At 45.3% G+C, this 24,330-nt stretch overlaps 2 protein-coding genes and 1 long non-coding RNA gene across 3 annotated transcripts in view; 2 read left to right on the top strand and 1 right to left on the bottom strand.

Annotated features, from left to right (window-relative positions):
* Positions 1 to 240: 240 nt before the first annotated feature.
* GET4 (guided entry of tail-anchored proteins factor 4) lies at positions 241 to 18,438 on the top strand. Its single transcript, XM_062607983.1, has 9 exons — positions 241 to 272; positions 10,249 to 10,327; positions 10,750 to 10,831; positions 11,802 to 11,951; positions 13,581 to 13,719; positions 15,604 to 15,744; positions 15,828 to 15,903; positions 16,078 to 16,150; positions 17,104 to 18,438. The coding sequence occupies exons 1-9, from the start codon at positions 250 to 252 to the stop codon at positions 17,190 to 17,192; spliced, it is 852 nt and encodes a 283-aa protein (XP_062463967.1). The 5' UTR covers positions 241 to 249; the 3' UTR covers positions 17,193 to 18,438.
* Positions 510 to 3,672, top strand: LOC134158235 (uncharacterized). The gene is made up of 3 exons (XR_009962664.1): positions 510 to 1,238; positions 1,724 to 3,265; positions 3,445 to 3,672. It is a non-coding gene; the product is annotated as an uncharacterized LOC134158235 (long non-coding RNA).
* Positions 18,439 to 19,940: 1,502 nt separating the features above from the next.
* ADAP1 (ArfGAP with dual PH domains 1) overlaps positions 19,941 to 24,330 on the bottom strand; it is a 58,866-nt gene continuing 54,476 nt past the window's right edge. Inside the window, exons 8-11 of the mRNA XM_062607982.1 lie at positions 22,737 to 22,799; positions 22,276 to 22,347; positions 21,665 to 21,893; positions 19,941 to 21,263 (exon numbers count right to left, since the gene is read on the bottom strand). Coding sequence (XP_062463966.1) covers positions 21,235 to 21,263; positions 21,665 to 21,893; positions 22,276 to 22,347; positions 22,737 to 22,799 — 393 coding nt within the window. The 3' untranslated portion in view covers positions 19,941 to 21,234. The remainder of the gene's footprint in view (positions 21,264 to 21,664; positions 21,894 to 22,275; positions 22,348 to 22,736; positions 22,800 to 24,330) is intronic.

Raw genomic sequence — 24,330 nt, 5'->3', positions numbered from 1 at the left:
GGAGCGGGATGTCCCCACGGCCTCCCACCCCCTGCTTACCCTGCAGCGTTTCCTTCGGTGTCCCTGGCGCTGCCTGGCCCGCCCTGACCTGAGCGAAGCGAAGCCCGGGCCGGCCGTTGCCGGACGCTTTGCAGGTGCGGGCGGTTTCCACCCGCTGGGGTTGCTCCGTTGTTGTGTCGGCAAGGCGGCGGCAGGACCCGCGGCGGCGCTCCAGCCCCGAGAGGGGAGCCCGTTAACGGCGCGCACCAGATGTACCGGACGCTCCTGTTCCGGTACGGCCCGGCCCGGGCCCTGCCCCTGCCCCTGCCCCGCGCGGCCTTGCGGAGCCTGCCCACGCACTCGGCCCCGCTGCTGCCCGCCATTGGCCGGCGCTCCTGCCCATCTGCGTGTGCTGCTCTCTCATTGGGTCGTGGGGCCGGGCTGGGGCGGGTATTGCCGTGAGGGGTCGGGTGAGCGTGGAGGGGTTTGAGGTTTGGGGATAGGAGCGGTGCTCCCGTCAGTGCGAACGCGATGGGCTGCATAGCTAGGAAGAGGGTTTCCTTGTAGGCAAAAAGATGTAATGAGGCAGTGAAACTTGTCTGGAAAGGCACTGAGGCCAGGGAGTAGTCCTGGACAGTCTTGTCTGTCCTCCATCAAATGTGTGTTCAGTGTCAGCAGTTTCCCCGAGACACGTAAACATGGTGGAGGTGATCTCATCTGTGGAATTGTAGCTGGGACAGGCAGTGCTTGCTCGCTTTAAACAACGCCGGCCTGTAAAACATTGCTCTGTTCTCTCGTGAGCTGTGCGTTAAGCCTGAAATCCTGACTCAGAGCTTCGAAAGTCGTGAATGCAGAGGTACTTGAGGGTGGAGGAGGGCAAGAAGTGCACGAGGAAAGATTACCATAAGCCTGTCTCCTGTAGATCTTTTCTCCCCGCCTGCGATCCACGGAGTGGGTGGGAAACTGCGCTTCCTGCCTGACCAGCACCAGTGAGCGAGTCTCCCTCCTGGACTGGTGCAGTCACTGTACAGGCTGCCGGGTTGAACTGTTCTCCAGGGCTGGATGCAGGATTGAAGGTGGGGGTCTCACGAGAGCAGAGTAGAGGGAGAGAATGGTTTCCCTCTACCTGATGCTCCCGCTGCTGGGGATGCAGTCCAGCACTAGGGAGATTTCTGGGCTGCAAGTGCACACTGCCGGCTTGTGCTGGAGCAAGAGAAGGAATGCATTCAGGGGCTTTGCTGTTCTGCAGCCATAACCAGGTAAGTCATAACTGGTTTTGTGTGTGTGGTTTGGGGCAGGCTGGAGTGTTATTCCAAGATTGTGAGGGGTGAATGGTGAATTCTCAGTGGTAGATGTTTGGGGTGATTGCTTTGTGATCTTTTAGTTTATCTTTGGTTCAGTCTTTCTGCACAAAGAAGGATTATGCCAAACTGGAACATAAAGCAGAAGTGTTTGTCAGCATCCAAACATTAATCGTAACCACATTTGGTTTCCTTTCTTGGAGGCTCAGCTTTTGGCTGTGGAGTCAGGTCAGTATTGCTGGCTGATAGATGCAGGATTGACTGGATGTATGAGAAGTGGCTCAAGTTCAAAGTCGCTCTTTTTTTAAGGAGGCTTTTGGAGGCTCTTAAGGGAGCTTAAAGACACAGTAGCACTGGGACGTAAATGTCGCATCTTAAAGATGCATTAGAAGCAGCAGCTCATCCTGTTTCTATTAAGTATTTGTGAATCTTATTGCTTCCAGAAAACTTGGCTAATTTGTTCAGCTTAATGGATTCAAATTATCCCAAAAGAGTGGTTTTCATATCCAGAGCGCTAAAATGGTCTAGCCGGGGATCAGGAGAACTTGGACACCCAAAACTACAGCAGTTAATAGCAATTACCTTGTGGAAAGGTAAGAAAAGTCAACCTGGCTGTTCTGTGTTTTGTTTTGAAAATACTGAAAGTGTGATATTGTAAAAGATCTGCTTTGGAAATAATCTAAGGAAGCTGAGATGGGAATGACTGATTGAGTTCTGCTGTTACCTGATTTTAGCAGTCACATCAGCATAATGTCAGAGGCATTCGATCGGCTGCTGCGTTGCCAGTTAAAAACTTGGTTTATTGATGGAATTTGGTGTTGAAGCAGTCAAGGTCAGCTCCAGGGGAAGCTAAACAGAGGTTTCCCTAGCTGGTGATTTCAAAATCTTTCTGTTGGGATTAATCAGTTGAAACAGGTCAGCCTTAACCATAGTTTTCAATTTCTGTAGGTATCTATCCCACAAACCTATTTTGCTGCTGTTTAAAGCAAGTGTTGTCTGATGGTACCAACATCCCTCATCTTGACATTCGCTGCATTCCCACTTTTATTACCGGGGAATCATTGGTTGCTTTCTAGTCCCTGTTTCTTATGTTCTCAAATGAGCTCTTACTTGTTAAAGTGTGGCAGCACTTGTTACGTATTCTCCCTAAAGCTGTAATACCTTTCAAAGGCTCCAGGGAAAGTTTTACCAGTGTTGGTTGGGTGGTTTTAGAATTGGATGGCACTCTGGAAAACTGTAACCATGGGAGTCACTTTGCAGTTGGCTCTTCTGCTGGGGTGTGTATTCAGCGTGGGGTTTGTGACAGAAATAACCCATAGAAAACATTACAGGCTGATGTGAAATGAAGGGGAGTCCCTTGCTGCTTAGTGGATGGTGTTCAAAGGTAGTAGAGTAAAATGATTTGACTATATAAAACCTTTCTCAGATTTCTTCTGTGTTAGGCTTTGGTGCACAGCACAGCCCATGCTTTGCTTTCAAAGCAAAAGTCATTGCAAAGAGATCTCTGAAAGCCTGGCTACATGGGGCTTTTAGTTTTCAAGCTTAGTTCTTTTGGGTGCTGCATGACTCAGTTCCTATGGAAGCACTGTAGGACAGTTGTGATGAGAGCTTGGCTCATATTACAGTAATGTTCCCGAGAACTCGGAAATTGCAGAAAACAACATCATCAAGAAAGTTGTGCTCAGAAATACACTGAGCTTCCTGCAGTACTGAGAAGGGATCTCCAGCCCCAGCAGCCATACAGCTGAAATGCTGAGCACTCCGTATTTCTGGTAACAGTAGCTGCTTTACTTCAGTACTTCCAAACACAGGCTGAACAGTGCAAGGGCTCTTACACTGGATTCATGTAATTTTATGTCATTGCATTACTCTATTTTCACCTTTTACGGTATGATTGAAACACTCAGCATGGACTTTTCACATCTACACACGTATACTCCTCCCCAGTGTCTGCCAGAGAACACTGGCTATACATATGCACTCAGGTGAGAATTCTTCTTGTAGAGGAGCTGCATGTTCATGAACTGAAATGGGGAGCAGTACAGAAAATGCTTTATCAAGGGTATTCTTGCAGCATTGCTTGTTGCCTGCTGTGAATGTGTTTTCAATTGCTTGTACCAGGCACCTAACTCTTGGTTTGTTCATTTGCTCTTTCCTTTCCCAGGAGAACGGTCAAAATGCATTCCAAATAGTGGAACTGAGAGTTCTTTCCAGCTGGGGAAATGAAGAGTATATGTGCCTTTACAGATTCCGAGAGCACGGGAATGTTGCCCAGTAATCTCCTGCACTACATCTGTTTTCATATATAAGGCTACACAGTGAAGATCAAAATTCTCTTGTTTATTAGCAATTAGGTAGCAAGCAGAGGAATATTTAGAATAAAACATAAAAACCCCAGATTTTGTGCAATGTATTTTTTAAATGCTTTTCAATGTGGCTGTTCTTTGATGCTTCTAAACTGTGACAAGATGCTGTCAAGATGTTTAAATAGTTTTAATTTTTGGAAGTTCATGTACTCTTTGGACAAGAAATAAAGCTAATTTGCTGTACTTTTGGTCACTGGATGCCGAGGTCATGAGGTGTTTTATACCTCTGTGCCTGGCAAAATCTTGGAGCAGATTCTCCTGGGAGGCATGCTAAGGCACATGAAAAACAACAAGGTGCTTGGTGACAGCCAGCATGGCTTCACTAAGGGGAAATCCTGCCTGTCCAATTTGGTGGCCTTCTATGATGGGGCTACAGAACTGATGGACAGGGGTAGAGCAGTTGATGTCATCTACCTGGACTTGTGTAAAGCGTTCGACACTGTCCCACACGACATCCTTGTCTCTAAATTGGAGAGACATCAATTTGATGGATGGACCACTGGGTGGATAAAGAACTGGCTGGATGGCTGCACACAAAGAGTTGTGGTCAATGGCTCAATGTCCGGCTGGAGACCAGTAACGAGTGGTGTCCCTCAGGGATGGGTGTTGGGACCGGTCTTGTTTAACATCTTTGTTGCTGACATGGACAGTGGGATTGAGTGTGCCCTAAGCAAGTTTGCTGATGACACCAAGCTGTGTGGTTCGGTTGATACCCTGGAGGGAAGGAATGCCATCCAGAGGGACCTTGACACGCTTGTGAGGTGGGCTGATGCCAACCTCATGAAGTTTAACCATGCCAAGTGCAAGGTCCTACACCTGGGTCGGAGCAATCCCAGGCACAGCTACAGGTTGGGCAAAGAATTGATTCAGAGCAGCCCTGCGGAGAAGGACTTGGGGGTGCTGGTCGATGAGAAAATGAACATGAGCCGGCTTCAGTGTGCACTTGCAGCCCAGAAAGCCAACTGTACCCTGGGCTGCATCAAAAGGAGCGTGACCAGCAGGTCGAAGGAGGTGATCCTGCCCCTCTACTCTGCTCTCCTGAGACCTCACCTGGAGTATTGTGTGCAGTTCTGGTGTCCTCAACATAAAAAGGACATGGAACTGTTGGAACAAGTCCAGAGGAGGCCATGAGGATGATCAGGGACTGGAGCACCTCCTGCATGAAGATAGGATGAGGAAGTTGGGGCTGTTCAGCCTGGAGAAGAGAAGGCTGCGTGGAAACCTCATAGCAGCCTTCCAGTGTCTGAAGGGGGCCTATAGGGATGCTGGAGAGGGATTCTTCATTAGGGACTGTAGTGATAGGACAAGGGGTAAGGGGTTAACTTAAACGGGAAGGTTAGATTGGATATACAGAAGAAGTTCTTTACTGTAAGGGTGGTGAGGCACTGGAATGGGTTGCCCAGGGAGCTTGTGAATGCTCCATCCCAGGCTGGACAGAGCCTTGGGTGCCATGGTTTAGTGTGAGGTGTCCCTGCCCATGGCAGGGGGGCTGGAACTGGATGATCTTAAGGTCCTTTCCAACCCTAACTATTCTGTGATTCTGTGAAATACGGACTCACTCCTCTAAACAAGATAACAAGGTTTTATTGAGGGACAAAGTCAGTAAAGCAAAAGCAACAGCTCTGGGCGCATGACCGTAGCCAGAGGCGCAAGTGATTAGCGTTTGTTACAGGTTTATATACTTTCACTATTACATTAGTTACATGCATATTCATAATTCCCCCATATAGGCAGGGAATATTATAACTAACTCACAGAACTTATTATCATAAGTCCCCTCCTCTTGGCATCTGAGCACTGCTCTCCAGTGATTGTGGGCAGGGGTCTTGAGGATGAAGTAAGCAGTCTTCCTCTAGTGAGTAGGGGTCTTCAAGGTGAAGTAAGCCGTCTTCCTCACAGTGTACTTTTCACCTTGGGCACAGCTGGACCCCCAGCAACCACACAACCAGCTGTATCTGTAATTCTTCTGATAACTAGCAATGATTTAAAACAGTGTGACCTTCCTGCAAAATTTACTGCAGGATGGGCACACAAGGAGTATCCCAAGCTAGCAGATGTTTGGGAGGCTCTGTCTCTAAACTAACTGATAAGTAGAAGGCTGGTGTGAAATAACTCATTCATGTAAATCCTGTTATCTCACCACAGACTTACAACACAAACCTTGTTCTTTAAAACTAAAGGTACCTTAGAAGACCAGTGTGAAACAATTAACTCATGTTTAGTGGGGCCACTACATTCCACGGACTTACAACATAAGCATTGTTCTCTTTCTAGAGCCTAAATTAAGCTAAAAAGTGCTTTAACTTTTATGTTTTTCAGGCACTAGCTTTTCTTATATCAAGCCCCCCCCCCCCCCCCTTTTTTTTACCTTTACAAATTCTTTTGCTATGTGACTCGGTTTTGCTCAAGAGTTCCGGCCCTTTTTAACTTGTTGTCTAATCTTGTGTCTTTAGCGAGCTTTGTTTCTGTTACTGTAAACTGGTACAGTTATATCCACATAACGACACCTATGATTAGCGGAAGCCAATACATTTACGTGTTTATCAGAGTCCTGTGATTCTATGGAGCGTTCTGGGGCAACGACTGGGGTGTCACCGTGGACTCCCAGCCCCTGGCGCTGCGGGGCACACGCTGAGCGGAGTGAAGCGAAACCCGGGCTGGTCGCTGCCAGACGCTTTGCATGTGAGCGCAGTTTTCAACCGCCGAGGGTTGCTCCGTTGTTGCATCAGCGCCGTGCCAACGCCCTTGCCCGTGTCCCTGCGCTCGGGTGCAGCGGTTCGGGTTCCTCGCCCGCCATCTCCCTCCCCGGGTCGCTCCCGGGGGCCGTGGCACTGCGCTCAGCCCCTGGCGCCTGCGGGCCGCCGTCGGAGCGGGCGGAAGCCGGGGGGGCGGGGTGGGGCGGGTACTGCCGTGGGGGGTCGGTGAGCGGGGCCGGCCCGAGCGGGGCCTGGGCTTGGCGTGGGGGAAGCGGGAGCGGGTCGCGGCCTTTCCCACCTTACCTCCCCTCCCCTCCCGCCGCTCTGCCTCGGGCCCCGCCGCCGCTGTGGGGGCCGCTGCTCCCCTGGGTTTGAAGGTGAACTCTGCTGACGCTGCCGGGCCTAACCCCGACCCGTTCGCAGCCCTTGCTCCCGGCCGCCGCCTCCCAGAGCGCAGCGTCCCGTTGGCGTGCAGAGGGCGGGTTGTGCCCTGCTACCTAGAGGGTACACGGGCAGAGCGGACGCTCGCCACCGTCCCGATGCGGTTCTTGGCGACCCCACAGCCTGAGTCAGGCCCCCCCCTCCCGGCTCGGCAGGACGTGCGCCGGGTGCCAAATTGTAGTTGACGTATTTGTGTACTTCGCAATGAGTAAGTATAGCAGGCCTGGGTATTTATTCAGAGCCCTTTCTCTCACCGAAACTTAAAATGCAGCCCCTTGATTCCAGGGGCTAAGATTAAGGTATTTCTTCTTGGGGTTTCCTTGGTTGGGCCCAGGCTCTGCTGGGGGAGATGAAGTCGGAGAGCTGCCTGCTGGGTCTTGTTAGCTCACCCAAAACCTAATCTAAGTTAGAATGGGAACAGGCTGGTGGGTATCTGCAGAAAAAGAGCAGCCAGTTGTGTGGGGAAGAGTCCTTGGTGCACAGTCTGACTTTTGCTGGCGGTGTGCAGTGGAGAGCCTGCACTACCCTCTGTGACAAGCACCATTAAATTAAAGCAGTTGTGTTCTGCCATAGCCACCTGATGAGATCAGTGAGGGCACCATCTAGGCCTTAAGACTTAATTTGTATTTGTGAATATATCTAACTTGAAGACAGAGCCTGGCCTATTTTACAGTAAAGGTTATGTGATGGGATGGCAGCAAGGATTGCAGATTACACTTGGTGTGTCACTTCTCATCCAGGCATGTATTCACTTCCATACTTTGTTTAAGCCTCCGCAAATTATTTTGGAATCCAAGATCCCACCTTTTCTATTTTTGATGGAAGCAAAAGGAGGTGCTCCTTTAAATGAAAAGGTGATGTTTTGCATAGCTAGGAAGAGGGTTTCCTTGTAGGCAAAAAGATGTAATGGGGCAGTGAAACTTGTCTGGAAAGGCACTGAGGCCAGGGAGTAGTCCTGGACAGTCTTGTCTGTCCTCCATCAAATGTGTGTTCAGTGTCAGCAGTTTCCCCGAGACACGTAAACATGGTGGAGGTGATCTCATCTGTGGAATTGTAACTGGGACAGGCAGTGCTTGCTCACTTTAAACAACGCCGGCCTGTAAAACATTGCTCTGTTCTCTCATGAGCTGTGTGTTAAGCCTGAAATCCTGACTCAGAGCTTCAAAAGTCGTGAATGCAGAGGTACTTGAGGGTGGAGGAGGGCAAGAAGTGGACGAGGAAAGATTACCATAAGCCTGTCTCCTGTAGATCTTTTCTCCCTGCCTGCGATCCACGGAGTGGGTGGGAAACTGTGCTTGCTGCCTGACCAGCACCAGTGAGCGAGTCTCCCTCCTGGACTGGTGCAGTTACTGTACAGGCTGCCGGGTTGAACTGTTCTTGTGATTTGGTGATTGAGTCAAACTTCCAAATTTATCATCCCTGTTACATTGGTTTCTGTTTTCCTGACGGTTGTAGGTATATTTTGTGGTATGAATAATCTCTTACAGTATTTCTCTTGTTCTAGATGCCATTTAGGTCAATGTCATGGACATTTATTTCCATTAAAAACACCTTCAAAAATAAAAGTTCTTTAAAAAAAACCAAAAAAGCCCCCACAAAACAAAAAACCCACAAAATGCCAAACCTCCCAACTTTAAAAAACGGGCTTTGTATTGTAAAGCTGTTGTCAGCATCTTTTAGTATCTGATGTGATAATTACCAAATTAGAGCTCCCAAATAGTATTGCAAAACCACTGGAAGTAGAATTTGTGGAAGTGGATCAACACTGATATTTGGACTCAAACACCTGGAAGCGAACCCAGATGTGAAGCCAACTATAAACCTGTTGGATCTGCTGATCTGTTTGACCAACATGCAGTGCATTTACTGTGGTGATTGCAAATCTGAATTGTTGAGGATAGTCTTTCCAAAAATCCACCATTGTGCCATCCATTACTGTAGTTCTGCTGAGTGTTAAGGACAAAAGGGGTGTGGGGTTTTGGAAGATGATGAGCAGGACTGGAGGACTGCCTCCTCTCTTGCTTGTTCATGGAATCACAAAATGGTTTGAGTTGGAAGGGACCTTAAAGCTCATGTAGTTCAACCCCCTGCCACAGGCAGGGACACCTTCCACTAGACCCAAGTTGCTCCAAGCCCTGTCCAACCTGGCCTTGAGCACTGCCAGGGATGGGGCAGCCACAGCTTCTCTGGACAACCTGTGCTAGGGTCTCACCACCTTTGCAGGGAAAAATTTTTTTCCAAACACCCAATTTAAAGCTGCCCTTTCTCAATTTAAAGCCATTCCCCCTTGTCTGATTGCTTTATGCCCATGTAGAAAGTCCCTCTCCAGGTTTCTTGTCCCCCCCCCTTTAGGTACTGGAAACTGCTCTAAGGTTTTCCCCTGAGCAAGGTTTTCAGGCTGAACAAGCCCAGCTCTCTCAGCCTGCCTTCAGAGCAGAGGTGCTCCAGCCCATGGAGCATCTCTGTGATCCTCTTCTGGACTTGCTCCAACAGCTCCATGTCCTTCTTACGTTGTTGTCCCCAGAGCTGGATGCAGGAGTGCAGGGTGGGGGGATTCTCATGAGAGCAGAGTAGAGGGGGAGAATCCCTTCCCTCGACCTGCTGGCCATGCTGCTTGGGGATGCAGCCCAGGACAGGGTTGGTTTCTGGGCTGCAAGAGCACATGGCCAGCTCATGTTGAGCTTCTCAGCCACTGTCTGATCTGATTTTGCCAGTAGGACCTGTCGTGTGATGGGAATCTCACACGCAGCACATGAGTGTTTGGGATCCACTGCTCATTTTCCTTGCACATTCCCACTGCTCCCTGCTTCACTCCCAGAGCCACCAACCCCTCTCTCTTAGCCTTGGGAATGCTTTTATGTTGGATCTGCAGTACCAGGGACCTTGCTGCTGCAGGAGTGCAAGGCTGCTCTGACTGCTGGGAGCAGAAAGGGGTGGAACAGGCACAGCACAACCAAGTGTCACAGAGAACAAAAGGAAAATTGCCGATACTAAAGCAGTCTAGTAGAACTGATGTCTTTCCTTTTTTGCTATGAGCAAATTGGATGTTGTTATTAACTACTCATAAAACAGACTATTTGAGAAACAGTGAAGAGAAATGGAAATTGGAAACTGTCTGCTGCCACATTTAAACTGCTTTTGATAAAGGCTCTGTCAGGGTGGTCTGAGTTCAGTGCATTGGCATTTTTTTGCTCAGGTGAGCTCCTGGGATCATTTCCTTTTCTTTGTTTCAGCCCAAGTCAGGTTTGAAGCTGACAGTTTTCATTCTTACACTCTTTGCTTGTGTTCTGTCAAGTCTGGAGGAGAATTGTAGCTTCCACTTACAGTTACATCATTACTAAAACTAACCTGAGTCTTTGTCGGCTTTAATTTTTCGTGACCTTGAACCCTTTAACTGCAAATAATACTAAGCATACACAACTTCTTTAGTGACAGTTTTTATCAAGGCTTTGGTATTGTTTTCAGGTATATGTCACAAGGAAAACATGCAGAAGCAAGAGAACTAATGTATTCAGGGGCTTTGCTGTTCTTCAGCCATAACCAGGTAAGTCATAACTGGTTTTGTGTGTGTGGTTTGGGGCAGGTGGGGGTGTTATTCCAAGATTGTGAGGGGTGAATGGTGAATTCTCAGTGGTAGATGTTTGGGGTGATTGCTTTGTAATCTTTTAGTTTATCTTTGGTTGAGTCTTTGTGCACAAAGAAGGATTATGCCAAACTGGAACATAAAGCATACGAAGTGTGTGTGCATCCAAACAGTAATCGTAACTGCATTTGTTTTGCTTTCCTGCAAGCTTCTCCTTTGATGACATCAAGTCACTATAATTTTGTTACAGGGCAAGGTTGAGACTTGCTACTGTGCCTTAGCTTTAGATGTTGATAAAAGTGTTAAATCTGATTGTGACAAAATTCTGGTTTTCTTCTATGTACCGGTATGTTCATCACTACTCCTGTGTGTCTGTTTTGTAGCAAAACAGCGCTGCTGATCTGTCCATGCTGGTTTTAGAGTCTTTGGAGAAATCGGATGCAAAAGTAGCAGATGACCTTTTAGGTGAGGTGACCTTTGTGCTCAGTTTGATGATGTTTAGCTGTGCTTTCACTTCACAGTGACTGTCGTTAACAGTCTTGAAACACCAAGTCCTTGTTGTATGCCCTGCCGCATGGCTAAGGGTTACCTTTATCAAGGGGAGAGAACTTCATTAGGGAATAATGGATTCCCAGTACCTTTGTGGACATGCTCAGAACAAATGTTACTGTCTTGTGGCATTGTTCTTTCATTAATGCAGCAGTACCGTATTGTCTGCACAGCCACTCGTGTCACCAGGGCTTTGGTGGATGGTGATTTCCCACCCTAGCAGTGTAGTAGTGTGCACATTATTTGTGACTCAGCTGCTCACAAGGGCGTTTTTCTTCTTTAACTGTGGGATTTGGTAAGCAGCAATTCAGGGAGGCCTTCTTAAGGGCTGGCTGGCCAGATGACTGCTGCAGCATAGGCGAGCTACTCCTGTTGATGGAGACAGGCAGACAGAGGCCATTCTTTGTTTACTTAGATCAGCCCTGACATTTTGTATCCATCCCATCCATGTCTTCTGGTGGTGCTTTTCCAAACTACAGCTCTCACAGCTTCCCTGTGAATGGCAAGCAGTCCCATAACCTGGAGTGTTTTCTCCTCCTTGGAACTGCATGGTCCTCAGGGGTATCCTGAAGGACCATGGTCCATCATCCTGAAGGTCCCACATGAAGAGAGGCTGTCCCCAGCTGACTGCAAGGCTCAGCTTTTGGCTGACTTGTCAGTTGACAGTCATGTCAGTATTGCTGGCTGATTGCAGGATTGACTGAATGTATGAGAAGTGGCTAAGGTTCTTAGTTTCTCTTTTTAAGGTGGCTTTTGGAGGCTCTTAAGGGAGCTTAAAGACACAGTAGCACTGGAACTTAAATGTTGTGTCTTAAAGATGCATTAGAGGCAGTAGTTCATCCTATTTCTATTAATAGTAAGTATTTGTGAACATTATTGTTTCCAGAAAACCTGGCTAAGTTGTTCAGCTTAATGGATCCAAATTCTCCTGAAAGAGTGGCTTTTGTGTCCAGAGCACTAAAATGGTCTAGTGGGGGATCAGGAAAACTTGGACACCCAAAACTGCACCAGTTACTAGCAATTACCCTGTGGAAAGGTAAGAAAAATCAACTGGCTGTTCTGTGTTTTGTTTTGAAAATATTGCAAGTGTGATACTCTTAAGAGATCTACTTTGGAAATCATCTAAGGAAGCTGAGATGGAAATGACTGATTGAGTTCTGCTGTTACCCGATTTTTGCAGTAAATTTAGCTTAATGTTGCTAACAGAAAAAAATCTAGGGCTCTAGCTCTGTATTAGTGCAAAACCAAAACCACAACTGCTGTAATGCTCTCTGTAAAAAGAAGGCTGATCCTTTAGACATTGAGGTAGTTGAGTTATTAGGAGGAAGATTGCTGGGGAGCAAAGCTGTTTTGTTGTGGGTTTTTTATATTTGTTTTGTTTTTAAATCCTGGGTAAACATGAAAAAGATTGAAATATATCACCTACCGTCCAAACCAGTCTTTGGATCTGCAATTAAGTACTTTTTGTGATGTTAAGCATCAGGCTTATTTCATGTTGTCTTTGAGCTATGTGGGATTTTATTACTTGGGATATAAGATAAACCCAAATGCACTAAATAATTATTGTAATTGTGGATGATAGCCTGTTTTAAAAGTCTTGCATAACAAAGGTGAGTGAGAACAGTTGAATAAATGCTATCTTTTTCTGTGGCTTCTTGTGAATTAATAACTGCAGGATGATTGTTTATATTTTTTAGTAGCTATGAAGTGATTATAGCAGTTTAATATAACGATCCTGACTCAGCGGTCAACATTCCAGCTCATTGCCTTTTTGTGTGCCATAGGCAATTCCACAACTGCTCTCATGGGACGTTTAGCTTTATGGCTGCTACCAGCCACAAGGGGAGGATTTTCCTCAGAGCATTTAAGTTAGAGGCTGAGATATGATTAGGGTAAGAAATAGTTGCATTCTGAAAGCAAAACTCCCCCTTTTGCAGCCATATGCTCAACTGTTCTTTTGAAGAGCAAAATGTGTATGTTTTTCTTAGCCTGTAGGTTTTGAGAGTCCATCAGAAAAGGCTCAGATTTTAAACCAAAGCTTTTAAATCCCCAAAATTAGCAGCTATGCAGTTTTGTCATTGTGGTGATTTTTTATGGTGCTTTGCTTCAAGTGAAGTTCTGACAACTCATTGCCATTTCTTACACCCTTTTTTTCCTGTGTAATTGCTGTTCTATTCAGAATATGAAAGCAATTTTAATTTTAATAGCAAGAGTAGGCTAAACTAGAAATAGGAAATGCCTTCATTCTGTGCACTTAGAAGGACACCGAAGATGCTGTTTGACTTCTTGGTGCACGTAGTTTAATATGGAGCTTCTTGATTCTTTTCCTCAGCACTGATAATAGCACATGAAGTGTCAACATGCAGTGAGATAAAATATGACTGCAAGCTGATTGTCCCAGTGGTGGCTGTGTTTTGGGTTGGCATTGAATAAACTGTATTTAGTAACATTTGTTCAACTGTATTTAGAATAACATTTATTATCTCCCTTCATAAATTGTCTGTTAACTTATAAAGTAAAAAGCCCACTCTCTCTTTTGCAAGTCTTGTTTATATACCATGTGCGTAACTCTTGTCCTTTTACCAGCCATAGTGTACAGATTTGTTTTTATGTCCAGGTATGATGAACTGGTTTCTTAAAAGCATTTTTCTTTTTCCTTTTGTAGAGCAAAACTACAGTGAATCTCGGTATCACTTCTTGCACTCCACAGATGGTGAAGGATGTGCAAATATGCTAGTAGAATACTCCTCATCCAGGGGATATCGCAGTGAGGTCGACATGTTTGTAGCACAGGCAGTACTACAGTAGGTGTTAAACTTCTTACTAACTGTTTTTCAGAGATGAGACTGTGTTTGAGGCCAGTCTAATTTACTCATAACTGTAGGCTAACCCTTTCAAAAGAAGCTGTAAAACTGGCCAGAGCTTCTGAAACTCATTTTGTGTGATAACTACAGGAGAATCATCTCAAAACTGATATGTTGAATTTGTCGGACTGGGGAGAGGGAAAAAAAACCCGAAACTCTAACTCAAACCCAAACAAAAACGTATTAAGGTCGAAACCTGAAATCATATTAATTACCTGAAGAATTAATGTAATCTGTTTGACCCTGAAAGCACAATTCTTAGCTTTGTTAACAACACTTTATATCTAGTTAGGGCTTACCTCGATGTTCTTACTAAAACTGGACCTAAGTAGGCTCTATATTTACCCTTTGTTTAGTACTTGTTTTCAGTCTCATTGTCCTAAAAGATAATTTCTCTTGGATCACCCTAGTCTGTGGCTTGTATTTATTTTAGGCAATTATTTTGTAGGAGGTAGGAATTCAAGTTATGATGTGCCTTTGCAGAGCTCATGTACAGTTAAGGTTAACAAAGCCAGTTTTACTGTGTTGAATCAGCTGATGGCTTTCTCAGTCAGGAAAAGCAGCTCATGGAGGAGTCTGAGGAGGAGGTGAAGACAGGACTGTGCAGCAGGGAATCAGGAGGAGAGTAGGTGTTGGGGGAGAGGGAGGAGGTGAGAGCATGTCTGTCTCTCTTTTGGCAGCAGTGAGCTGTCATGTCAGATTTGTCCCGTTTTCCATAGCTGGCTGATAAAGACTGCAGCAATTTTGAGAGGTAGAAGATCCTTTATGGAAATCCAGTGTATGCAGGACTCTCTTACACAATTTTATGAGTCTTTGTTCTGGAGTGGGGGAAATTGTGGGGAGAAGTTACAAGTAAGAAATTATTTTTTCAGTATTTATACAGCACTGTTACTGCATCCTTTACTGGCCTGTATCTCAACCACTGTACTAAATCCTCTTACATAGCAGTTTATACTCTAATGAAAATAATTGCAGTTCCCTGCTCAGCAGTAAGGCAGAAGAGCCCAATGCCCTTGCACGTGTGAGGGTACAGAATTGGAGTCCAGTCTGAGAGCAAAAATGAGACTGCTTGTGGGATCTTTCCCAGTGCTTGCAGACAGTGTGTCCTACATAAAGTCTCTTGTTAGGCCTATGGGACTTGCAGAGATTGCCAGTTAAGTGAACTTGACCTGAACAAAGATCTGGGAACAAAGTTTGGGAAATTGATCTATTCACTGGTGACAAATGGCTTGGGAACTCAAAGTGTAGCTTTATTGTGAGACTTTGTGTGTCAAACTTACTAGCGGTCTTGATGCCATGGTATTTTGAGCTAGTGCTAGTAGAATGGCAAGAGTAATTGGACACTGGCAGATACATACTGAAAGGAGATGTTTTCGGGAGGAGATGGGGCCAGGAGGGAGGTCTTTAATCGGGTTTTACCTCAGCACAGTAACTCTGGACTAGTAAATGTGGTATATTTAATTTGAATCACACAGTGGCTAGTTTTTCCACATTTTTATTTAATTGATGCCCTCTTTTAGTAACTGCCTTGTATGCAACCTGCTTAGGTCTTGTTTAAAGTAATTCTGTTAATCAGTTCTGCCTCCGAACCTGCTTATTCCACAATGTATTCTAGTAGTGATTTCCCCCTTCCTCGGTTGATAGCCAAGCCATTGCCAAAGATGTGTGTCTCTACCAGTTAGTTTTTGCCATCGGTTTCAGCCTGAGATGGTTTCTGTGCACAAATGAAATGGAGCTTGTTGAGCATTTGGCTTCCCTTTTAATTTCTTCATGTGAAGCTACTTTTCTGCCTTTTAACTTGCTGTGTTCTGTTTCCTTTTGCAGATTTCTCTGCTTAAAAAATAAGACCAGCGCATCAGTTGTTTTTACGACATACACACAGAAACATCCTTCAATAGAAAAGGGTCCTCCCTTTGTTCAGCCACTGCTAAACTTCATCTGGTTTCTGTTACTGGCAGTTGATGGGTACAGTCTGATTTTTCTCATGTTGCTCTTGGTTTCCTTTCAAGTTGTTACTGAGATTACATATTTTGTTGTTTCATTTCTAGAGGAAAACTAACAGTATTTACAGTATTATGTGAACAGTATCAACCTTCACTGAAGAGAGATCCCATGTATAATGAGGTGAGTTACTCGTAGCTGTAAAGAAGGTCTCACCTCAGAATTAGTTAAGTAACAGCTGTTTGTGTCTTGTAGGTAGGATTCAGTGATCTAGCTTGTGTGGCATGACTGCTGCCCATAGTATTTTAACCTGTAAACAAGGTAGCTGACATTGTTCTTCATCTTGTGTCGTTTCAGTACCTAGATAGAATAGGACAGCTTTTCTTTGGTGTTCCGCCCAAGCAGACATCATCCTACGGAGGGTTACTAGGTAAGGTTATACTGACAGTTGTTTATGGATACCACCAGGCTTTTCTTTATCTTTGAGAAGGAGAGAAGCATGTAAAAGACTCTCATGTTTAATTTTTGACATTATGGTACAAATTCCAAATGCAGAGGAAAATCTCATTTGTGTTAAAGCTTAATTTCCTCAGACTTAAGTGGCTCATTTTTCTTAAGTTGAATCTGGGACTTTGGTAGAGATCTAACCAGTGCTGATGTGAAAAGAATGTTCTCAGAGTAGAAGTTCTGAAATTTATACTGCCCCTTCTACAAGAAATGAACAGGAAATGAGGGCTGAATTGATCTTGAATAAAATATGAGCAAATTGAACTGGATTACTTTTGTAAAATCAAACGTTTTTCCTTGAGAACTAAGCTTCTCTGTTTGTAAACTGACTTGAGGCTTTACCTGTAAATGCCAGTTCACTGATACCCAAAGTTTGATGAAAGACATCATCATAGATCCCATATGTAAATAGTGGCGTTTCAGCAATTCAAGCATTTTTAAATTTGATAAAACAGGGAGAACTCATAAATGTCTCTGACTTTCAAACAAGTTCTTTATAGCGTAATGCAGACCATTGCTGCTTTCTGAGAGTTTTACTACTGGAGGTGTGACTTCCCTCATTTGGTTGTATTTCTTTTTCCTCCTGTTGGGGTGTAGCTATAGTAAGTAAGTATGAGAATTCGGTGTTTTTTTCCAGTGTACTCTTAGAGAAGGATCAGTATCAAAATACAGCTTCCCAAATCAATAAATTCTTAATGGAAACCAGTGTAGGAATACTAATGTCTTGCTGAGATGCCTTTATTTCAAAATCCCCCCCTTCTTTTTCAATTTATTATTGCAGTCTGCACCCTAGCAGGACAGAAGGAAAACAGTTAAAAAGATTTTGAGATGAGAATGCAAAACTAGCAAATTTTACTGTCCTGCATTTTATTCTAGGAAATCTTTTAAACAGTCTGATGGGAACTGGAGAAGATGATGACACAGAAGATGGTCAGGAAGATAGCAGTCCGATTGAGCTCGACTGAATGATGTTGTCATTGGGTGCCGTGTCACTCTGATGATTCGATGACTCCAAAGACAGTTTTGGAATTTGAATCCTGCAGTTGTTTCTTGGCACCTAAAAGGGCTCCTTTGGTCTTCTTTTAGAAATGGTTGCTGAAATGTTTATAATGTTTGGTCTATATTATTTATGTAAAAAAAGAAAAAAAAGAAAACAACAAAAAGTAGCCAAATGAACCAATTGGAGCAATTGTTAGCAGGTTTCTGGTAACAGCAGCTGGTGACTGATTAAAATATAGTCTTCTATGGTTTCTGATGCAGTATTCCCTTTTGCACAGTAATTCAATAAAGCATAAATATGGGTCTTGTATTTCATGGCCTATCCCCTACCGTCTTTGTTACGAGAAAGCCTCCTTGACTTCTGTCATCTCCAAGGATGATCTCAAAAGGCAAGGTGACCAACTGAGTAATTTATGTGTGAGGCTGGTGCCAAAAGTACTGTGAGATGAGCCAAGGAGCGTAATTTGAGATGCACAACCAAGAGACATTGATACCAAGAACTCACGCCCACCGCTGTGAGTAACATGCACACCATTCATACTGCCTTTCATTCTGGCTGACCCCATGTGTGTATTTACCTGAAAAGCACAAGACTGAATTGCCCTTTAGTAAAAGCTGATGAATGTAGGTAATTGGCTTCCATGAGGATCTCTTTTGCCTAGGTACAAAAATTTGGCATCTAGATGCCACCTCTGGCTCATGGCTCCTTTGGAACAGATTCTTTCTCAGCCTAAATTCACAACCATATGTAAAGGTGACAGCACTGTAGTGAATGAATTAATTGATTTGTCACCAGCAACGTATGTGTTTGAACTGCAGCTGTATGTTAAGAAAAGGGATACTGCAGAGCCTTTGGTTCTTTATGATATATTTATTTTTCTTGGGTGATTCATTCATTTAACACTTTCTGTAAGAAAAGGATAGATCAATAAATAATGGAGTAATTTCAGCCCCAGTGGTAGGCATAGCCATTCTACATCTTTTCCTCTTTAATGCAGCACAGCAGATGGCAGTGGTACCATGAACAGATGAAATGGTGGGGAAACGCTTTATTTTTTCATGATGAAAATAAAAAAAGCTTAGATTAATAAACAGCAATCATGCATGGGGGAGGGATTAATACAAATCTATTGACTGTATGAAAAAGAAAAGGCATTGAAAGGAAGACTTTGTGTTAATTGTGAAGTCTCAAATAAACACTTTATACCAGGATGGGCGATATTGCTGCTTTCTAAGCGTTTTTGAGTAGAGATGTTACTTTTCTTGCTGTTTTTTCCCCTCTACATGTAACTGTGGGTTGAGACCCTAGTGTTGCATCTTTACCTCTGTGCAGTAAAGGCATTGCTTTAGTTTTAGTTGGGTGTTGTAATGTCTAGAACCGATGTGGATTGCTTTGATTTGCAGCAAGCGCAGGAAAGAACCCCTACTTGGGATGGTGCTATAGCCATTTAATAGTGTCCCTCAACAACAGCCCCCTCCTGTGTCCTGCAGATTCAGCTTGAGGTGAGTTCAGTGTTCATCACCTTGGCTCTGCCAGCAACACCCTGATTTGAACCTTGTGTGCACCCAGCCCAAACCACAGCACCACAGCACACTGTGCATCTGCTGCTGGGTGCGGGCTGTACCTGCAGTGTGCCCAGAGGCAGCTTCTAGGGACAAAATACAGGTGCAGTAATTACAGTGGTGTGTACAGAACATACATGTGTGTTGAAAATATGTATTAAAATATATACACACACACATGTAAAATGTATATATACAAACATATAAACAGTCTTTTGGATATATAATAATTTATAATTAAATAATAAGTTCTATGCCATGCCATTATTAATAATGATTAATTGTGTACACACACAATCTTTACAGCTAGCTAGAAACTCAACTAGCGCAGCCTCTCCCCTCCCTGCTCCTGATAGGCCTGGGGTTTTAAGTAACTGTCAGACTGTGACTTTTAATACAAATTAAATATCTCTGTATAGTTACGCATACACAAATGCAGGTGGATGTATGTATGTTTATATGCAATATATTTCTCTTTATAATTAAGTCATATATTTTATACCTATTTGAAAAGCATACACATGTATATAATATATAAACACTTCCTGCAGTTATAAACATGTCTATACACATACAGATGTATGTATAAAATACATTTAGCTTATACGTTCGTAAATCACGTCTAATGATGGCTACGTATATACATGCACATGTGCATATGAACTATATTCAGCTCATATACATAAAAGTGTATTATACATTATGCTATCTCTACTATCCACAGTTTAGTTGCTAAACTAATTCTGTATTCCTAAGAATATGGAAATAAATTTATTTCTATATTCCTATTATCCTATTTAGTTATTCTACTGCTATTTATTAACTATTCATCTCTATATTCCTAATATATATCTTTTGTGCATGTGTGTGCATAAATACTATCAATATTATATATAAAACATATACAATATACACTCCATATTACACACACATACACAAATACGTGTAACACGCTATATACATAAATTGTGTAATTTACATGAAATAGATTTACCTGGTATAAACAGACACACGTGTGATGCAGCAGCTCCTCCTGGGGGATGAGGCAGATTTGTGGGTGTCCCATGTCCCCAGCGTGCTGCCAGCACCATCACCTACTTGTATTTTAAGCCCACCTCCCTCCCCCTGCCCCAGCACCACAAGGCTACAGCTCTGACATAATAATTTATTGGTTCAAATGACATTTAGTACCACAGGTGTCTTACCAGTGACAGAACGAATGCATACAGCCGATGAGATGCTCTCATTTACACACACCAACCTAAGGAACGCGTGGGACAGGTCCGTGTCTGGGGCTGGTACTTTTCATTTGGGGGTAAAAATCCAGCACATGGTGTGCAGGTCCCAGCCCGCCCGCCCTGACCACAGGAATTACAGTGCTCAACACCGCGCTGAAACGTCACTTCAAAGCAGCTTATATTGGGTTGTTTTTTGGCAGGGAAACTGACAAAATGAACAAAAATTGACAACAACAACAAAAAAAAAGAGAAAAGTAAGTGAGGGAATTACTGAAAGAAAAAGTGCCATCACCAGCCTGGAGTAGCAGCGTGCTGTGGGCTGGAGGGACTGGCCTGTGGGACTGGGCTGGGACAGACTGTCAGCAAAACTGCACCTACAGCTCAGCACCTCCCACTCCCCATGGTGTGACGCCCCCCAGCCATGGAATGGGGATGGCACGGGGAGCAGAGCATGGGCCCTAACCCAAGAAGCTTTTCTTCCCTGGCATCATCTTGTGGCTTGGTGTCCCCCTTGCAGGGCTGGAGACAGCACTGCTCTGTCCACACTGGGCACCACTCCTCCTTCATTAAGCAGGTGACAAGGACAATGATGCCAATTTCCTCTATTTCTAAATCCTGTTTGACCCTGAGCCTGGGTCCAGCATCACCACCGCTCCCCAGGTGAGGTAATTTACTTATCATTTACCCTGATGCCATCAGGAGGTTCAGCCATTTTGCACATCACCACTCTGGGTGTTTCCAGGTTGCTGCTTCACATCCCATGAGGATGCCCCTGCTCCTCCCCTACAAAGGAGGCTGGTGAGAGCTGGGGCTGTGGGCATGCTCAGCTCCAGCCCCCAGGAACCAGCTCAAGGGGAAAAGACCCATGTCCCCCCAGATGTGCCACCAACAGTCTTTGCTGTCCCGCTGAAGCTGGTGGGACACCCCTTTCAGCAGGTGGGGGGTGCTGGGGTCACAGGACTACTTGTCCCAGCAGCGCATCCCATGGAGCGGCCACAGAGCTGAATTTTGGGTTGGATCTGCATCCGACATTTCACTGCCACCCTTCTTGGTTTCCAACATGATCAAGTGAATGATGAGGGGAAAGGGAAGTAGTAGTATTATTATTATTACTGTTATTATTATTCATTATTTTTAACATTTCAAATAAAACCACGTTGTGTTGTAAACAGAAGCTCACTCCTCAGGTCTGCCCAGCCAGTCCCAGCTAAGGTTTATGTTTGAAATGGGCTTCCACTGAAAGAAAAGAAAACAGAGAAAATAAAGTTAAAAGCAGGACCAATGCTGGCAGGTGGCCATAGCACAATTGCAAGCCCTCCCTGTGGATGGCCCTTGTCTTGCTGATCCTCCTTGGCTTCAATTATCCTTGTAACTGGGTGACTGATCAGCCATATAGCACCATGGCCATCATGTCTGAAGGGATGAAGGAGGATAGGATACCATCCTCCTCCTCCCAGAACTCCTGTGGTTGGGCAGACTTTGCATCCTCCCCTGGTGAGGAAGGGCTGCCCTGCTCGCACCGCAGAGGAGGGAGCAATGCCGCTGTATCCCCGACCCCCCTCCATTCCTCCCATCCTCTAACACATGGGGAATAAAGGGGGGGTCAAGGCTGATTTCAGCCCTGCCAGCAAACACACCTGCGTATTCCTGAGGCAGCATCGGCCGGCTTATAACTTTCTGAAAGGTTGTAATCCACTCCAGCTGGTCATCCTCTGTCTCGCAGGCAAAGAGGAATTTGCGATCCGGGGTGACAATGGTTATCCCGTGCTGCCAGTGGTTTCCCTGCGTGGATGGTGGGAGCCCTTCCAGGACCTTGTAGCTGTTTTCCTTGCTCCCAATAAAAACTTCCCCTCTAGCAAAGGCATCCTAGGATACAGCAGAGCAGTCAGGCAGGCTTAATGGGGAAGGGGAGCTCTGCTTCTCAAGCACCCTGCACCATCTAGAAGCTCCATCAGCGAAGTGCAGCAGCCAAACACTGAAAGCACCAGCCACCCCACAAAGCTCTGCTCCAGCTCCTCCCAGGGCACTCACAATGCAGGACCAGCACCCGGGATCCAAAATCCAGAAAAATCTGCAGCTGGTGCACAGGGTTTCCAAAGTGGTTTTGGTGAATATCTGTGCACAGAGCTACTGCATGTTGATACCAGGCAGATCCACGTAGCAATGATGGCTCAGTGCCTGAGCTTCACTGCAGATTGGTATCATTTATTATTATTGCCAATTCCCAGCCCAGGAACCTTCATCTTACCAGGGGATCTTTGAAATACATGAGCCGTCGGTCATCCATGGTGAACCATCGCTTCTTGAATCCCTCTGTTTGCTGAAGGGTCAAAAAATGCCAATTACATACCAAAGCAGCACAGCTCCTCTCTTACCAGGAGCATCAATGTACTTGGAACCCAATGGGCTGGGAAAGTTGAGAACAGGCAGCTTCTGGGCTACCATGAGCCACCACAAGCCACTTGGCCAGCTATAGCAGGTGGGGCTGCAGGAACAGGCAGTGAAAGGGAAGATGGGGATGGTGTGGTTGGTTCGTGAAGTGGGTTTGGGTTTTGTAAATGTTTGCTCCCAAGTGTTATTAACACATTCATGGCATTAAGGCTTCGCCTCTCCAACAAGGGTGTCTTTGTCCCACCACAGCACCCTTCTCAGCCCCATAAAGAGCAGGATTCATGCTTAGAGGGGCTGCAGAAATGTTTTATACCCTACCTTTGGCCCCGTTTTCTCCATGTAGCCTTCCTTCAGGTAGTTTCTAGAAAGCTTTGGCACCAGCTGGAGGCAGACGAAGAGGAGAGAAAAGAGAGCAGTGTCAGATAGAGGAAGCTGAGGGTCCCTGCGTGGACAGGGGGTCACTGAAAGGAAAGCCCCCACCAAGCTCACGCATCAGCTCTGGCTGAACACTTCAGTCCCACCCCTCCAAAGTGCTCAGAAGAGAGGGGTGCAGAAACACGACGCATCTTGGAGCACTTGTCCAGCAGCCTCCAGAAGAAGCCCCCAGGCCAAATCCCACTTCATGGGTCAGCTCTGGTGATACATCTCCTCCAGCAGATGCAGTGGATGCTCCTCACACAAGCCCTGAAGTATAATTTCCCTGTAAAACCCCATTAGCACACACTGCCTGTGCACGCCCCATTCCTGCAGATACTGCTGACAACAGCTACCAGCACCAGGGATATTTTTAACGCTGCTTAGTGAAGACAAGGCAGTAGCTGTGAGATCTTAGCAGATGCCTCTAAAAGCCTCTTGAAAGATGATGAGTCTCACCAAAAACAGGGCCGATGAACCTGGCCACGTGCCTCCCCGCCCCTGCTCCTGCCTTTTATTTAAACAGGTTGAGCAGGTGTGTGCTTGTAAGGCAAAGACACCCCAAAATACATCCATCCAAAAACACAAAGCTGTTCCGCAGCAGCTGGGAGCATCTTTGTATTGGACACTTCATTATAGGCAGTGAAGGGCTCTGCAGCATCCATAGCCCTTATGTGTGGCTTCTGGGACAGGGATGAGGACATTTTGCTAAGCATGGCGCTCATCACCCTCAGCTCAGAGAGGTTTCCCACCCTGCAGATGGGTCCTCAAAGCATCCATCAGAGACCCTCGCCCCCTAGGAGCTGCAGAGGCAGCCTGGGCATCCTTAGGGTGGTGCGAGCAATTTATATCTCTCTACTGCATTCAACCAGGCTCCTGTTTAAATTTAATGCCTTTTCATCTCTCTGACAGGGTAAAGGACTCATAAATCAAATGCTAATGATGGCAACACCCCGGCTGGAGCTACCTCATGTACATAACCCAGTCTCCACAGAGGTCTCCCCAAGCTGAATGCTGTGAAGGGATGTTCAGTATTCCAAAGTCAAAACTTGAACACTGCTAAACATTACAGTCCTCTGCTTACTCCAAAGAGTAACCGATGAGAAGGGGATAATAAGTAAAAACATCAGTAACCTATCTCCCACTGAAACTGCCAGAGGGGTGAGCATATGAACACTCACCAACTCTATTATGGTCCGAGGGATTTTGGGGGGCAATTTGATTCAGATGTGCCAGCCAATTTTAGGAGAAGGAGAGAATATGGAGACGGGTAGAAATGATTACGGAAAGTATACAACTATTCCTGGTTAGCTCTAGAGTAATCAGCAACAACCAGTGACATTACACACCAATGGGAGTGCAACTGCAACCCAGAACACTTACTCTCAGCTTGCATTAATAATGCCTCTAGTATTATATTAGCAAAAGGTAATGCAATTAGCAGCTCCAGCTCCCGGAAAATACAAGACAGAGATATAAGACAGGCTGCACTGACCTG

Source organism: Pezoporus occidentalis, unplaced genomic scaffold, assembly GCF_034315485.1.
Source record: "Pezoporus occidentalis ecotype Australia unplaced genomic scaffold, CSIRO_AGI_Poc_V1 ctg128, whole genome shotgun sequence".
Classification (NCBI taxonomy): Eukaryota; Metazoa; Chordata; class Aves; order Psittaciformes; family Psittacidae; genus Pezoporus; species Pezoporus occidentalis.
This window is presented reverse-complemented; position numbering and strand designations above follow the sequence as displayed.

What these genes read in the sequence shown, in the direction of transcription:
- GET4 (XM_062607983.1), top strand. Translation starts at nt 250, where the DNA reads ATGTACCGGACGCTCCTGTTCCG. An exon ending in TACCGGACGCTCCTGTTCCG is followed by an intron (nt 273 to 10,248) that starts GTACGGCCCGGC and finishes TATTGTTTTCAG; the next exon opens with GTATATGTCACAAGGAAAAC. An exon ending in CTGTTACTGGCAGTTGATGG is followed by an intron (nt 15,745 to 15,827) that starts GTACAGTCTGAT and finishes TTTCATTTCTAG; the next exon opens with AGGAAAACTAACAGTATTTA.